Source organism: Jaculus jaculus, chromosome 8 (genome assembly GCF_020740685.1).
Source record: "Jaculus jaculus isolate mJacJac1 chromosome 8, mJacJac1.mat.Y.cur, whole genome shotgun sequence".
In the NCBI taxonomy this organism is placed as follows: domain Eukaryota; kingdom Metazoa; phylum Chordata; class Mammalia; order Rodentia; family Dipodidae; genus Jaculus; species Jaculus jaculus.
Genome location: NC_059109.1, coordinates 57,727,896 through 57,743,259, shown reverse-complemented (window position 1 = coordinate 57,743,259; position 15,364 = coordinate 57,727,896). Strand labels below are relative to the sequence as shown.

At 48.6% G+C, this 15,364-nt stretch overlaps 1 protein-coding gene across 1 annotated transcript in view; it reads right to left on the bottom strand.

The window, feature by feature from the left end:
• Positions 1–6,226: 6,226 nt before the first annotated feature.
• The window catches only part of Ehd4 (EH domain containing 4), a 110,746-nt gene continuing 101,608 nt past the window's right edge, over positions 6,227–15,364 (bottom strand). The window contains exon 6 of the mRNA XM_004660892.2: positions 6,227–8,500. Within this exon, the coding sequence (XP_004660949.1) occupies positions 7,964–8,500 (537 nt within the window). The 3' untranslated portion in view covers positions 6,227–7,963. The remainder of the gene's footprint in view (positions 8,501–15,364) is intronic.

Here is a 15,364-nt window from a genome sequence, read left to right as displayed (position 1 = left end):
TTGTTTCTTTTTGCTTGGATGTATGGAAGCAGCTTCGTCTGCCATCTATGGAACTTCCCCTGGATCTGTAAGCTTAAAATAGACTCCTTCCTCCTAAACTGCGTATGGTTTGGAGGTGCATCCTAGCAACGTGAGGCTGTCTACTATAGCCATATGCTCAAACTATTACAGGTCCTGAAGGTACAGGCTGTCCTTCATCTCTGCAGCTGAGTGGGTGCACGTACAGGTGGAGTCAGACAGGAAAGTCTTAGTTTGTTATGAGGATGATTTCTAGTTCTTGGAGTTCATACGAAAGCCACGTCTGCTCAGCTGTGGAACAGTTCCTTTTGGAGGATGTCTGTAACCTCACCCAGGTCCTGGAAGTGATGCTAGCCTCCAGCATGCCTAGTCTCTGAGTGGGGGCATCCACTGGCTTGGGGGACTGGGGGAGGGAGGCTTTGGTCTAGCCCAGCACCTGCTGTGCATTCTTTAAGAACCACCCCCTGGAGGGCTGCTCTGCTGGGGGAGAGCTGAGCCAGTGTCCAGTGAATGTAGCTACAGCAGCCTTGCTGCAGGCCTGGCTCTGAGTGACCTCTGCTCTCTCCAGCCTGCTCAGTGCTAGGATAGCTTTGCAGGCCCCAGACCCTCTTGCCTGTGGTTTTGCTTGAAAGAGCAGAGACTCCGAGGCTCCTCCTGGGAGTGGAGAGGCAAAGGCTGCCAGGAGTTGGATCCTGGCAGGCAGTGTGTCTGGGAAATTCTGGGCCTCCAATGCACCTGCTTGCCAGCAACTCACCAGAGCAGGCCCATCACCAGTACTGTCTGCAGTGCCTCCCTCTCTTGGAGCTGAAGCGAGATCTAGTGGAAGGCAGGGTGTGTTGGTTTGATTTTGTACCCTTTAACATAGGTCTTCTGAATGCTAGGTTCCCAGCTGATGGAAATTTGGGAACTAATGCTTCCTGGAGGCAGCATATTATTGGGGGCAGGTTTATTATAGCCTATTTCCCTTGCCAGTGTTTGGCACACTCTCCTGTTGCTATTGTCCACCTTGTTGGCCTGGAGGTGATGTCCACCCTCTGCTCAGTCCATCGTTTCCCCCTGCCATCATGGAGCTTCTCCTGGAGTCTGTAAACCAAAATAAACTTTTTTTCCCCCTAAAGCTGCTCTTGGTCAGGCTCTTTCTGCCAGTGATGCAAACCTCACTGCAACAGTAAAGTTGGTACTGAGAGTGGGGTTGCTGCTAGATACCTGACTATGTAGCTTTGGCCTCTTGGAGCTGATCTCCTTTTTTTTTTTTTTTAATTTAAAAAAAATATTTTTATTTATTTGACAGAGAAAGAGAGAGAGAGAGGGAGAGAACCTGGGTCCTTTGGCTTTGCAGGCAAATGCCTTAACCACTAAGCTGTCCCTCTAGCCCTTAATTGATTTATTATCAATTTCCATGATTGTAAACTATATCCCATGGTAATGCCCTCCTTCCCCCACTTTCCCCTTTGAAACTCCATTCACTTGAAGCTGATTTTCAAGAGTAATGTGGAAGGATTTTGGTCTAAGAGATGCCCTGCAGTGCTCTAAGTACAGCTTGATGGACTATTCTGGTCAGAGTTGAAAGACCTGAATGCAGTAAGAACTATGGACTGTGAGGTTTGGCTTATAAGGGTAAAAAAGAGCTTTGCTTGGACTGGGCTAGAAGCAGTTTGTGTGAGAGGCTTGCTGTTATAACCCTGTCCTGAGAATTTGTGCAGGATTACATTGTGTAGAAATGAATTGGTGTGAGCAGAGGGACATGGCACAGAATTGAACTCTTTGGGCTGAAACTTCTGCCTGTTCAGCTGCAATTATATGAGAGATTACCATTGAGACTGGGCCAGCTGACCTGCACTGGGACAGGAAGAAAATACTCTTTTGAAGAGGCCTGAATGCTCAGAGTGTCCTGTTCTTCAAAGTCTGCTTTATTTCCCCCAGATTAACAAATTGGCACCCTAGATGGTATTGTGGAGTTTAAGAAATGCAGGAAAGAGAAGGGTCATTGAGTTTGCAATGTGGTCTTGTGTTTTGGAAATGGCCACGGGCAGTGTGAAGCAGGTTTGCTGGATTCCTGAATGGAGACCTGATGGAGCCGTGAGGACTGTAGGTTGCAGTGAAGACCCAGTGGAGATGCTGGGACCACGAGATGGCTGCTAAGAAAAGCTGCAGGTTCTGGATGAAGTTTTCTAGGACTGTGAGTAGACTAGCTGGAGGGGTGGAATTGGAACTCCAGAGACTTGTTGCTGATTGGAATTATTGGACTTGGAGACTTGTCAGTGGCTAGTTACTGGACTTGTAGCTACAGAGTTTGGTGTTTGCCCTGTTTAAATCTTGTATTGGTTGAATATTTCTTTGCTATGCCCAGTGCCATCTTTTGCAGTGTGAATGTTTATTCTGTGCCATTGTTATTTTTTTATTTTTATTTTTTGGTATTATGGCTCAGTTATAAGATCTCAGACTATGGAAATGTTTGAATATCATTGGGATTGATACAAACTATGGGCACTTTTAAAGTTGGACTGAATACATTGCATTTTATATCACGGATGGTTATCAGTTTATGGGGGCCAGAGGCTGGGGGCAGAATGTGGTGGTTTGATTCAGGTGTCCCCCATAAACTTAGGTGTTCTGAATGCTAGGTTCCCAGCTGATGGAGATTTGGCAATTAATGCCTCCTGGAGGAAGTGTATTTTGGGAGACGGGCTTATGGGTGTTATAGCCAGTTTCCCCTTGCCAGTGTCTGGCACACTCTCCTGTTGCTATTGTCCACTTTGTTTGCCAAGGGTGTGTTCACCCTCTGCTCATGCCATTGTTCTCCATGCCATCATGGAGCTTCCTCTCCAGTCTGTACTCCTCACCCTTTCCCCACCAAAGCTGCTCTTGGTTAGGTGATTTCTGCCTGCAATGCAAACCTGACTGCAACACAGGGGGGTAGGCTTCAGGATGGAGTCGGAGTTGCCTGGGTGGGCTGTGGGCTTCTTCCTTCAACGGGAGATGCACTAAAGTAGGATCCTTCTTGACCCTCAGAGGAGCGGGGGCTAGTGGGCACTCAGACCCAGCTCCATGTCCTTGGCATGTATTAAAATCCCACTCACAACCCTGTGACACTATCCCTGAGTGCAGCCCTCCTAGGCCTTAGCCTTTGCCAGTTTTTTCTTTTTTGAGGGAAGGTCTCACTCTGGCCCAGGCTGACCTGGAATTCACTGTGTAGTCTCAGGGTGGTTCGAACTCACGGTGATCCTCCTACCTCTGCCTGCTGAGTGCTGGGATTAAAGGTGTGCACCACCATGCCCGGCTCAGCCTTTGCCATTTCACCCGGAGTAGGAAAGCCCCCCAGAAGCCCCTGCCCAGCAGTCAAGTGGGTCTGGCCTAGGTAAGCGCAGGAAGGGCTCTTTAGCCGAACGGCCCACTTGGGCTTACCGTCGGTGGGTTTTCCTCCAACAATTATCTGAGGCCTGGCTGAAGCAGGAGCGGGATTCAGATGGGAGGGGAGGGTTAATTTGGCAGAGGAGTCAGACTGGACAGTTCATCAGGGCAGAGACTAGCCAGGGAGGACAGGGGAAAGAAACCAGGGATGTAGAGTGGAGAGGACAGGGATCAAAGGGAAAGCTGGTAATTCAGGAATTTAAGGAAGAGGTAAGGGCTCCTGGCCCACAGCAAAGATCAGATCCTATTTCTGAATCCACTAGTCCACCTTGGGGCCCAGAGTGGGCATGCTGGGGCAGGCAAAGCCCTACCTCTGGGGTTGCATGCTCAGTGGATGGCATTGGCGCATTAGTGTTGCTCTTCAGCGTGGCTTACCTCACCCACTGGAGTTGAGTTTGGAAGTGTTTTGGAAATCATAAAACAGGAAACTGCCAGGTGTGGCGCATGCCTTTAATTCCAGCACTCAGGAGGCAGAGGTAGGAGAATCGCTGTGAGCCTGAGCAATTCCAGGTCAGTCTGGGCTAGAGCGAGACTCTACCTCAAAAAAAAAAACAGAACCCCCCCCCCCCATTATGCTTATGCAGCAGTTGGAAAAAGGAGGAACTGAGGTTCACAGGACTCTAAGTCTGGTGTGGTGGACATGACTTTAATTCCAGCACTTGGGAATCTGAGGTGGGATTGCTGTGAGTTCAAGGCCAGCCTGGGACCACAAGTCCCAAGTGAGTCCCAGCCTAGGTTAGAATGAGACCTTACCTCAAAAAAAAGTGTGCGTTCCAAGCGTCTTTCAGCAGAGATCCCTGTGACATTCCCTCATTAGACAATGATGATTCAGTCCTGAGAGGGATGTAAATGACTTGTGGTCAGCTGTGCAGACAGCTGTGACTGTTTGCATCAGGTGTGCTGGGCGAGGAGACTGCTCCCTGCCCGTGTGCCCCCAGTACACAGGCTCCTCTGCTCTGCCTGGGTCCTAGCTTGGGCAGGATGACCTTGGGGTCCTGCTCACCCAGCATCCTCTTCCCAGAGTGCACTGTGGCCCTTAGGAAGGCCAGAGCTCAGCTGTTGTCCAGAAATGCATGTGCAGGCAACTGTGCTGGGTGCTGGCAAGGCCTCTGAACATGAGCTCCAGTAGGTGGGCACCACTGGCCAGCTGTGTACAGCTTCTGGATCCTGATGCCCACCTGAGAAGCAAAAGGGGCAGGTGAGCTATCAACCAGCCTCCTTTGCCCATTCCACCCTAGGGCCAGCGAGTCCCAGGTCAAGGATAAGCCGTGGGCTCCTGGAGGAGCCACACTTACCTGGCTGAGTTAGAGGATAGTATGGATGCAGCGGAAGTTCTTCTGCATGCACAGGTGCCGTGTCTGCTCGCCCGCAGGTGTGAGCCACCTCATACTCAAGAGGCTGTGGTGAGCGCTGGCCTGGGCTTCCTGTTCAGGGGCCCTGCCACCAAGGGGGTGCTAAGGGTTGGATCAACTGACCACTGAGCCCTTTGGGGATAAAGGGCCACTGGACATTTCCCTGTGCCTAGAGATAGTGGAGGCATGGAGGCTGTGATGGAGTTTGGGTACTGATGACCAACCTGCCACGATGTTCCTATGGTGGGTGGGAGTTGTGACTTGGATCCTAGGCAGGTATTTGATGCTAAGATTAATAAAATGTGGTTTAAAAAAAAAAGATATTGTAATCAAGCCCCTTTAGGCTCAAGCCAATCTCCGACCCCCACCACCTCACACAAGGCAGGTTCTCACTCTAGCCCAGGCTGACCTGGAATTCACAGCAAGACATTGCATATTAACTGCGCTGGTTAAATGCCAGTTTTCCCTTCAACTGCAGAGACCTGTGCTCTGAGGCCATACGGTGGCTACAAAATGAGCAGCTTACGCTCTTCTCTGGAGCCAGGGAAGGCGTTGCATAGATGTGTAGTAAGGGTACACTTCTTCCTTCTCTGCTGAAGGCAAATAGGAGAGGGGCCTACTCTGGTACGGCAGTGCTACTGCGGCTTGGCTATGAAGCATCCCCCAGTGACCGAGCGCTGCAGGTCTGGTCAGTGCAGCAGCCTCAGGCAGGGTTCTCAGAGGTGCTGTCAGAGCTCTGAATTCGCCCGTGGGTTAAGTGAGCAGGCTGGGAGAAGGGGGCCTCGCTGGAGGAAGCAGGTCACAAGGACATGGCTTTGCAGTGTCTCTGCTTCCTGGCTGTCGTGAGGTGGCCGCTCTCCCATCACAGGCTCCTGCTGTCACGTCCTGCCTCACCTCAGGCCCCCCAAATGGCACCTTAGATGGAAACTGTGGGTCAGTTAAAGTCATTCCTCCTTTGGTTTCTCTCAGGTATTTTGTCACAGGGACAGAAAGCTAAACCCGTGGGAAAAGCAATCCAGCTCAGGTGGGCAAGTGCAGGGGGTGGGGACAGGTGCCTCGTGTCCCCGGGAAGACACAAGCTGTCACCTGGTCTCCATGCCTAGTTTTTCCTTTCTGGAGAATTTGATTTTTTAAAGGATGAATGACTTCATGATGTAAGAAATGTTATTAAAAGTGTGCCCATGATCTCTTTCCTTTTCCAAAAACACTGCTAGGTCCTGACAGGGGAAGGTCAGCTTTCCCTGAGGGCAGGGGGTCAGGAGATTGCACTGCCTTGTGATATTAACATCTGTGGAGAAACCAGAAACTTCCTACTGGCCCCTAGAGAGCTTCCCTCAGAGGCTGTGTATGAACACAGCTTGGTCATCTACATATGTATGCATTGGCAAGTTTTTTTTGGGGGGGGATCATTGACAAGTTTTAAAAATACACTCATGAGACATATGTATGTGAACATATTTATGTATATATGACAACTGTGCATAGTGAAAGCAGCAAGACAGCGGAATAGAAAGGAGTCCTCCCCAGAATCCTTGCCCCTTGGACACTGGGGTCCTTGAGTCACACCTGCGTAAATTATAGTCCTAGGATCAGCCATTTTCAGTGCACCCAGTTAATTCAAAAGTGCTCATTCAGACTAAAAACCAGCCATGCTATTACTTCAGTAGTAAAAACTATTCAGAAAGCAAGTTAGGGGGTGTGAATGATGACATTAGCTCTTACCCTCCTCCTCTAGTTTCTTGAGATATGGTCTCTCTCTGGCCCAGGCTTGCCTCAAACTCTTGGTGCTCCTCCTGCCCCAGCCTCCCAAGTGCTGGTGGTATAGGCATGAGCCAGTACACTTAGCTCTTAATGTTTTCTCTTAAATCTGAAGTTCTCATCCTGAGGTCACCAGAGGCAGATGACAGAAAAAAATCAGTGCTGTTTTGGAAGGCTCAGTCAACTTCAGTTCCATTCATTTCGGGCACTGGCAGGGCCCATGCCATGACCTCCTCCACCTGGACCAGGCACCTGAGCGAACAGACCGGGAGGTTCCCCCAAAGACTTGGAAAAAACACTTAAGAACCAGCACAAGGGTAAATGGCCCAATCCTGCCTCAAATTTGGCACTCATGATACAAACCCCATGGCCTTTGAAGAAAAGCTTTTATATGAAAGATCTTTGCATAAAGGCTTCATATGGTGAGAAACACACAACTGGAGATAATAAAAATACCTATTTTTCTTAAAAAAAAATACCTATCTCTAAGACACTTCTATTAACAGCCCAGGGTGGGGCTGGCCTCTTATTCACTGTGTCCACAGGATCTAGGACACTGCACACAAGACATGGCTTTGCTAAATTTAAATCCTGAAACCCACCAAGGAGCCTTGGGGACATTCAATGGTTGAAGGCCACACGGAATGGCAGAAGAAAACTGCCTCTTTTTTGTTTTTAATTGTAATTGAAGTCTGATAAATAGACTTTATTTGCTACAACCTATTGGGAAAATTGGTAAGTCAATTCTCAGACTCCAACATATTAAGACACACTAACTAGAGGCCTTGCTAGGGTCTAATAGTGGCTGTGAGGCTAGATCCTAACAGAATCCAGCGTAGATGGAGGGAGGCCTGGCAGCCTGCTATGCTGGGAACCACACAGGGGACATGGCACATTTTCTTTTAAGCCTGGGCATCAGGCTTCTCTTTGGTGTCGGTCAGGAGAGAACAGCCTCTGTTGTTTCTCCCCGCCCTCTGTTCCCCACTTTAAATACAGCAGGAAACACAATAAGCAAAATAAATGAAATCATCTTTTCTGCCTCCTGGTATCTTCTCGGGGGGACACACAGGTACTACAGAGGTTCACGGTGACAAATTGAAGACTTGGCTTCCTCAGTCACCCTCAGCTTACTTCTGGTGGTTCCTGGGAGTCCACATGTCCATTCAGAGTCCTCTTTGGATAATTTCCCTTCTCAAATCTTCAAAACCCATCCTCCCACTCTCCCCAATGCTTTAATAGAAATTTAGGGATTTTAGAGGACTTAGGGAATTTTTAGGGCCTCATCTAGTGTCCAGTTGTGTCCTCTCCACCCACAGATAGGGACACTGAGGCATGGAGAGGGTAGTGCCTTGCCCGGGTCACTGAGTGAATGAGTGGCAGAGCAGACCTCAGGCCCAGGCTCCCAATTCCTTCCCAGCTGCTTATCAGTCGGCCTTGGGCAGGGACTTCCGGTGAGAGGGAGGCACCAGGTGGGGAGGCAGGCTGCTGGGAAGCTCATAGCCATCCAGCTTGATCTTGATGAGGTGCTTGGCCAGTGCAAACTCCTCCTCGTCCAGCATGCCGTCGCAGTCACAGTCGGCCAGCTTCCAGATCTTGCCCAGGACGCTGTTGGGCAGCTTGGAGGTTACCATTTCCTTCTTGGCGTTGACACCTGATATCTTGCCGTTGATGGGTGACAGTGTGTAGAATAGCTCATCGTAGACGGGCTTATCTTTGGCCACAACCCATTCCTCTTCGTCAATGCCCTCCTTGGCGCCCTCCCCATAGCCCTGGTTGAAGGGGCCCTCAGCGGTTCCATCAAAGGCACCTCCCCGCACCATCTGTGTGGGCATGTTCATCTCCTCTTGGCTGATGAGGCCCATCAGGGATGCAATCTTGCTGCTCAGCATGTTGTCCACAGCCTCAATCAGCTTAGGCTTCAGAGAGTGGAATTTGGTGAAATCGTAATTTTCAAGCTGTTCCTGCAGGGGGAAAGAAAAAACAAACCACAGACTCACTCAGCTGTTCTCTGCAGGGGTGGCTGGATGGCTGAGGAGAAAGTGCTCACCATGTAAACTGAAGGACCTGAGTTTGACCCTCAACACCTCACAGAAAGCAGGAGGACCTCTGTAATCCCAGCATACTAGCACCAATGGCAAGATGTGAGGCCGAGACAGAATTCCCAGAAGCCTGAGGTGTGCCCAGCAAAGAACAGCAGAACGCAGACGCACGTGCCGTTCCTTGGGCCATTTGGGAGCTCTTTGCTAGGATACCCCCGTCCAAGTGCACCAGAGGCAGGAAGGTTTGGGAACAAGAAACACAGATACAATGTGCTTTTGTTTCTACAGTAGTGCTCTTGGTGGCTGCAAAAGTGACAGCAACCTCTTAGGACTTGGCAGGGAAAATGTATATGGGCACACTAGGGCTGCCAGCCACTGCAAACAAACTCCAGATGCATGCGCCACTTTGTGCATCTGGCTTACGTGGGTCCTGGGGAACGGAACCTGGGTCCTTTGGCTTTGCAGGCAATTGCCTTAACTGCTAAGCCATCTCTCCAGCCCTCATGTAACCTTTTTGTTTGTTTGGTTTGGTTTGAGACAGGGTCTCACTATGCAGCCCTGGCTGGCCCAGAACATGCTATGTAGACCAAGCTGGCAACTCCTTGTATGGTTTCTCCTGGGTACTAGGATTAGTCCCCTTATGTATCTGACTTACATGGGTGCTGGGAAATTGAATCTGGGTCCTTAGGCTTCACAGGCAAGAGCCTTAATCGTTAAGCCATCTCTCCAGCCCACACTCCCACCTTTTTTTTTTTTCAAGGTAGGGTTTCACTCTAGCCCAGGCTGGCCTGGAATTCACTATGGAGTCTCAGGGTGGCCTCGAACTCACAGCAATCTTCCTACTTCTACCTCTCGAGTGCTGGGGTTAAAGGCGGGCACCACCACGCTTGGCTACCACATCCTTTTTTTTTTTTTTTTTGAGGTAGGGTCTCGCTCTAGCCCAGATTTAGCTGGAATTCACTATGTAATCTCAGATTGGCCTTGAACTCAACAGTGATCCTCCTACATGTGCCTCCCAAGTACTGGGAATAAAGGTGTATTCCATGGTTCCAAGCTCCTTTTAAAATATGTATGTATTTGAGAGAAAGAAGGAAAGAGAAAGAGAATTAATGAGCATGCTTGGGCCTCTTGCTACTGTACCTTGTGTATCAGGCTTTACATGGGTATTGGGGTATCGAATGAACCTGGGCTGTCAGGTTTTGCAAGCTAGTGCCTTTAACTACTGAACCATCTCTCTAGCCCTAACTTTTCCTGAATATTTCTATGTGTTCTTTCTCAGAGTGGTTTTATCATACACTTCAATTATCCTCACAAGAAGTCTGGAAGTAAGGACAGTATTTGTGATGATTAATATTGTCATGTGGATAAACCTCTACGTGTTTTACCAAATAAGTGCAGATCTATCTGCCCATTATAGTTTTTATATAGACTGCAGGGAAAGTATTTCTGTATGGAAAATTCTAGAAGGGGCCAGAGAGAGGCTATTCAGGTATGCAGTTTCTTGGAATATCTCAGACACAAGTCAATCTTGACTGTTTTGCAAAGAAGCAATGTTGTGCTAGACTGTAAGGAAAAAATTCTTGGTACAGATATAAGACATCATGCTTTTATTATTAAAAAGTGAGAAAAAATGGTGTATAAAAATAAAACATCTGGGTGTGGTGGTGCACACCTTTAATGCCAGCACTTGGGAGGCACTAGTAAGGAGGATCTCTGTGAATTCCAATGCAAGCCTGGGACTACAGGGTGAGTTCCAGGTCAGCCCAGGCTAGAGTGAGACCACCTTAAAAACACCAAAATGAACAAACATACAACCTTAAGCTGGGCACAATGGTCCGTGCTTGTGGTCCTAGCACTTGGAAAGATCACGAGTTCAGGATCATCCTTGCTATATACTGAATTCAAGGCCAGCCTGGGCTACATGAGACCCTATCTTAAAGTAAATACCTACCCACCAATAAAATAAATAAAATAGAATAATAAAATAAATAAAATAAAATAGAACTTACTACCACCCAGCAATATTCTCTGCACATATTTCTAGTCATTTACTCATTTACTCTCTCACACTCATACTTTTTTTTCAAGGTAGGGTCTTGCTCTAGCCCAGGCTGACCTGGAATTCACTATGTAGTCTCAGGGTGGCCTCGAACTCATGGCAATCCACCTATTTCTGGCTCCCAAGTGCTGAGATTAAAGGCGTGTGCCACCATACCTGGCCCACAAACACTCTTTGACTGAAAATACATCGTCATATAACATGAGTTTCAAAGAAATAATATGTCATTTGTCCCCCCTGACATCACTTTTTGGGTAATCCTATTCCTCATAGCTATATACATACATGTCTAGCAGGGCCACTTCGTAATTGGATGTGGAAGCTGTTCTAACAGAGAACCAAAGCTGCACGTAAGGTGTGTAGTAGGGCTGGAATTCTGTGCTGGCATTTGGGAGGGAGAACCCAGCACCTAAACTACAGAGGGAACAGAGCTGAAAGTTGAGCAGCCTGTTTTGTCTCCAGAGAGGAAGCTAGCACTGTGCCATTAAACCCACTGTGCTGGCCAAAATCCAGGGAACGGGCTGAGCAGAGGATTCTCTGAAGAAATTCCAAGCCTCACTGGTCTATTACAGTCACCAGCAATGTCCACGCCCATCCCTGCCCCAGCATCTCAGTCAGCTGAGAGTCACACTGCAAGGGGCTAGCCAAGGAGGAGGGGCGCAGACCTCTGTGGCCCCCACAGGCCTGACTAGGAAGTATGGGGAACAAGTCATGCCGCTGCCATTGCTGCCTCCAGTAGGCTGGGTCTAACAGAAGCGTTTAGTATGTGTTGTGGAGATATATATATATATGCGTGCATGAGGGGTCTCTTTGCTGCTGTAAGTGAATGCCCACTCAGTTCTGCACGGGCAGCTGGGGGACCGAACCCAAGCTGTCAAGTACTTTTAATCTCTGAGCCATGTCCTCAGCCCCCAGAAGTCTTTTATTGGGATGATCATACACAGGGGTTTAGGTACATCTGTCAACAACTGTATCTCCTGAGCCCAGCATCCCAGACATGGGTCAGTTCCCTGCCCAATCTCAGTCACTGGCAGAGACCAGCACACCAGTTTTCCAGTGTGTGGGAGGGAAGAGGCTGCAGACGGCTCTGCTGCCCTCTGCTGTTAGACCACTGGCAACTCATCAGTGCCAGGCTCTAAACCTTTCGGACAGGAGTCCGCAATAAGGTAGCCTTTCTAGTGCAGGATGGAAAATTCTGTGCCACAGGTCAGATTCCCTTGGGACAAAGTGCAGGACAGAAACAGGCAGCTTCACCACCTGGTTTCAGAACTTGTCTGGCACTAAGAGAAAGCCAGAGGAGCACATGGATGAGTACAATAGCTGTGAGCCCCCTTGCCAGCCCGGTCCTGGAGGGGGAGCAGACCTAACACCAGCGGCAGCGAGCCTCTTCAACAACAGGCTGGGAGGTGGGAGCACGCCTGGCATGAACTGACCGAGCACCTACTATATTCTAGCTGCCAGGGACGTAGAGTGAACACGGGTCAGTGAACTCATGGAGTTACAGTCTCATGAGAGAGATATGAAACCACGGCCATACTCAGTGGCACAAGATTAAATTATCCTTACCTCTATTTTAAAGTTTGTTCATGACTTGTTCTAGGGGCTTAGAATAGCACTTGGCCATAGTATGCTTAATTATTATTTCTGGGATGAATGAACAAAAAAAAGAACCCAAGTGAACAGGGCACCTGTTGGGTTGGGGCTCCTTGTTTTGTCCAGGGCGCTGTGTGGGGCTGTGACCCAGGGGGGATTCTCAGCAAAGGCTTAAATGCTTCCACTCTCTCACTGAATGGCCTGTGGCTGCTCCCGAGGCCCTGGTTTCGCTGACGTCTTCCCCAGGGTCTGTTCTTGCCTCAGCTCTGGAGGGCCTGGGTGTCCTCAGACCCAGACAATCCCTGGCTAAGAGTGTTACAAGTGGCTTCTGTGTTACGGGAGTCCACTTGGGGGTTGCATGAGAGGCCCGAAGCTCTCTGTGGAGCGTCAGGATGTCAGGAGCAGCCTCTTAAGGCGGGCATTGAGACACCTCATCAAGCTAATGAGCATGGAGGCCCATGTGTGTGTGACACATGGCAGCTATTTCTTCACAATTTACATTTAAGTCAAGACACCAAGTTTTCTGTCAAACAAAGTGAAGGTCCCTTCTGAAAGGCACAAGAAAACAGCTCTTTTACAGCTGGGCCATGGGGTAGGGGAAGTTTTTGGAAACAGTGCCATGACAGTCCTCAAATTAGCTATCTTGTGACCAGAAGAAACCCAGTTCATCCTGTGTACAGGAATACTCATTTTATTGCTAGAAGGAAAAAAGAGGTCTCTGCCTTTATTGTACACTAAACAGAGCTAAGATTAAATCACACAACCAGAAGCACTCATCACAGCCCAGAGTTAAGAGCAGTCACCACAATGGAACACTCAGAAGCCATAGAGTGTTACTAGAAAATTTTCAGTGCCAGGGATGGGATACCTCCACTGAGTTGTTGGCCAGGGAGGTCCCTGATGCCCCAAAACATTATAGGCCATTGCCGAGGCCCTTGGTTTCCCACCAGGAATAGATGGTAAGACCCTCTTGCTGAAGATTCCACATACTTGGGCTGCAAGGCCACTGAGACATCCTGTTAGAACTGAGCTGATAACCTCTTCCATGTAGACCAGCTGACAGAAAGCAGGAAGAAGCCATTCTGCATGCAGTTCAATGGGAGAAAGAGAGAAATCACCAGCGAAGATACTCAACAGTGGACATTGAAAGCCTTATATTTGGCCAGCCAGGCCAAATGAGATAATGAGTACAATAGTGGCACATCTGTCATGGGGGAAACCAACTGCCTTCTAATTGGACTGGAGGCCCACTCCATGGGAGGGAATACATCCTGATACTGAAAACCTATAACAGAGGAAGTCATGAGCCCTAGGTGTGTACTATCTACTGATATCTGGCTAAATGTATATACTATGCTCACCAAACTGCCTAGTAAGCACTTCTCTTAATGGTCATACCCATATATTAATGCTACTCTCCCTTTTGGTTAGAGAAGCTTCTCTTTTCAGATGGCAATGACCTTGGGATGACTCAAAAGGCATCATGGTGATGAGAAGAAATGAAAGAGGACTGCTCAGCACTGAAATATCTCAATCACACCTTCCAAGGCTCAGGGTCCATTGCAGAAGAGGTGGCAGAAAGACTGTAAGAGCCAAAGGAAGGGTAGGACTCCTTACAACGTGCTCCTCCAGACACAAAATGGCTTGGATTTCCAAGACCTCACAGTGCCTGGCACTACCTACACAAGCCATTATAATAGGAGGAAAATATCATGACATCTAAATAAAAGAGAAACTGATTGAGAAGGGGAGGGGATATGATGGAGAGTGGAGTTTCAAAGGGTAAAGTAGGGGGAGGGAGGGAATTACCATGGGATATTATTTACAATTATGTAAGTTGTCAATTAAAAAAAACTGTAAAAAAAAAGAAAGCTATCACCAAACAGTAACTATGTCCTTCCCTGTCAGTGCCCATGTATGTATGCAGCAGTCAGGTATCAGAGAGCCCTGCCTCTGCTGCTCATTCCCTTCTCCTCATCTCCCTGCGAGGCCCGCCAGGAACGCCCAACCTTCAACCTTCAGTAACATGTTCACGCCGTCACAGCCATACTCTCTCTCTATGGCTTGGGAGAGATGTAACTCTAATGGTCTCAGGTTGAAGGCTATATGCAGGATTTTGTTTGGCTTCTGTAGTATTTTCTTTTGAAAGTTTGGGACAAAATTTGAAAGTTAGGTGATTTTACATATAAATCTAGATAGCTGGGCATGGTGACACATGCTTTTAATTATAGCACTTGGGAGGTAGAGGTAGGATAATTGTGGTGAGTTTGAGGCCAGCCTGGGGCTGCAGAGTGAGTTCCAGGTCAGCCTTGGTTACAGTAGACCCCTGCCTTGAGGAAAAAAAAAAATCTAGATTTCTGCTTCTCATGAACCATATGGTGTGGGCTCGTATTTCTATAAGGCCAGTGAAATGGATAGGCCATCCCCAGAGAGGGGGACACACATTCTCCAAGCTCCTCCACCACTGGCCCCCAACAAACTCCTACTCTGCACTCAGAATCATTCTCCTCTCTGTAGACGTGCTCTGGGAACCCACGACTCTCCCTGATGTGAGGAGTCAGAGGCAGTCGGAGAACCACATGGAGTCCGTTGCCTGACTGCTTCATGGAGTTGTGACATCATGTGAGAACGTGAACTTACCTGCTTTATAGACAGGTCTGTGGCCTTGTGCAGTTGGGTGCCACATTGGACAAGAAGATGGAGACCTTTGCTATGAGGCGGGTGACGCTGCTTAGGCCAGGGTAGCCAGGTGCAGTTACAATCAAGTGGCAGTGTTAGCAAACCCTTGCTGCCTAGATTAAGGAGCAGCAGCGTTGACAGAACCCCAGCCCAATGGCCTCTGAGTCTTGGCAAGTGACAATCCTACAGTGGCAGGGCTTCAGGAGCCATCCCTTCAAGGTCATGCCCAGTTCTGATTCCCTTGAGGTTCCGAGATTCCAAAAACCAGAGGTCACTTCACTATCAAAATTACCTCTTTAAGCACAGTCTAAGGGTTGTCTTCTTGTCTTTTTTGGGGGGGAAGGGTATGTGTAGTGTGTGGTGGTTTGTGTGCATGTGTATGTGCAGATGTGTGTGCTGCATGCTAAGGGCACAGGAAAATGTCAGGTATCATTGATCACTTCCTCTGAAAAGCA